Source organism: Aplysia californica, unplaced genomic scaffold, assembly GCF_000002075.1.
Source record: "Aplysia californica isolate F4 #8 unplaced genomic scaffold, AplCal3.0 scaffold00362, whole genome shotgun sequence".
NCBI lineage: Eukaryota > Metazoa > Mollusca > Gastropoda > Aplysiida > Aplysiidae > Aplysia > Aplysia californica.
The window spans coordinates 445,537-447,213 of record NW_004797632.1 but is presented as its reverse complement, the minus strand read 5'-3'; the positions used below and the strand labels follow the sequence as shown (position 1 = coordinate 447,213).

The window sequence follows — 1,677 nt, the reverse complement described above, 5'->3', positions numbered from 1 at the left end:
TGGTGGTCCTAAAATCGATAGAGTGGTAGGCTTCGGCAGCCGCCTGGGCAAAATACTAATTAATTTCCACCTTAATGATGTATATCCCGTGCGCTCACAATTATATATATGGCCATACGACGCAGTTGGGAGAAGGCTGCAGTAAAATTAAAACACTTAAACTACATATTTATAATATCAAGACAAACAAAACATGTTTGTTTGTTCTTTTTGGTTCCTTTCATGGTTGTTATCAATTATTATTTTGTTTCTGTTTTGTTTTTAAGGGGGGGGGGGGTGAATGTGTTTTCATGTATGCAGGGTGTTGGTTTGGTGGAGTTGTTGTTGTGTTGTAGTGTTGGCCTAGTTATTCTTTTGGCTTTCCTATTCTTTTTGCGCGAAAGGTGGAGGGGGGGGGGTGTACAATTTGGCCTTAAGAAAATGTTTTTTTGAATGGCTTCATACCCATGTAAAGAGTTTAGGGACATGGGGGGCAGCGAGCCTTGTTCTCCAAAATATCAAAGAGTTGTTTGTCGTTACTCTTATGTCTTATGTTTTGGTGCTAATTTAGCCTGCTTTTCGACAACTATCAGCAAAGATTCTCTACTAGATCTACACGATCTTCTATGCTATGATCTTTTCTCAGGGAGTGAATCCACAGAATTCTGTGAGTGAATCTCAAAGTCTGCTCTTTTTTTTATTGAAACCACTTTAAGACTAACTTCCCTTGTACGCATGCGTGCAAAGTGTCAACAAACAAGATGGCCGGATATCAACAGAGGTAAGGATCCTGGAGAAACGCCCATTGTCTAAACTTTTATAACTTTCACACGATGCCCTGTTATTGATTTCCTTTTTTTTTTCCTTTTGCAGATTAAAGCAGTTCCAAGAAATCTTGGATGCTGATGTTATCAATTTGAAGTCTCTAAAATCATTGTCTTTTTCAAGCGGTAAGTATGGACACGGCCTGCACGAGACCCTCCTCTACTGTCGTCACTCTGATTTTCTGCCTTCTGAATCTCGTGCGTGTGACTCGTGTATGTAGTGCAAGTGCAAAGGTCTTTATACAATAAGAAGGCCATTGCTTGTTTGCAAGAACGTTCTTGATGTTGAAACGTTCTTAAGAAAACGTTTTTAGTATATTTTGTCTTGAGTGGAACGTGCTCAAAGACTGAATAATAATGTGAGGGTTCGTTTTTTTTGGCGCTTTTTCGGTAGTTCCCACCCCGCTATTGTTATTCGCAGGTTTTGGCCCCAAGAGTAGGGGGTTTCAGAGGGGCTTGCTCCCCCGACCCAATAAAAATAAGGTGGGGGGTTTCTGATGGTGAGCAGTTACTAAAGACCGTGGAAATTAAATAGAAGCAACAAATGTGGTTTCTTCAGAGACTGCTGAAGAAAAAGAAATCGAATAAGATAGCATTTGAAGAAGCCCTCGTGGGCGGCTCGCTAATAACTGAATAAATGTAAAGACCGTGGACATCGAGCTCTCACTGGCAATATTGAAGGTAAACTAGCAATGCCAATCGGGCTTTCCCGCGAGGCGAAAATTTGGTCCCCGTTTACGGGCGATTTTGCGGACCCGGCCGAAGCGTAGGTGACTAACTTTGTCAACCTCGGTCTGCTCTATTTCCGAACCAATCCGAATGAAACTCGGCTACCAATCAGAAAATAGGGCAAACTAATGATATGTGGACGTTG

General features: G+C 41.7%; 1 protein-coding gene across 1 annotated transcript in view; it reads left to right on the top strand.

Moving 5' to 3' along the window:
- Positions 1–681: 681 nt before the first annotated feature.
- Positions 682–1,677, top strand: part of LOC101853398 (TBC1 domain family member 13) — a gene marked incomplete in the record, with an annotated part of 23,922 nt that continues 22,926 nt past the window's right edge. The window contains 2 exon segments of the mRNA XM_013085286.2: positions 682–760; positions 853–929. Of these exon segments, the coding sequence (XP_012940740.1) occupies positions 741–760; positions 853–929 (97 nt within the window).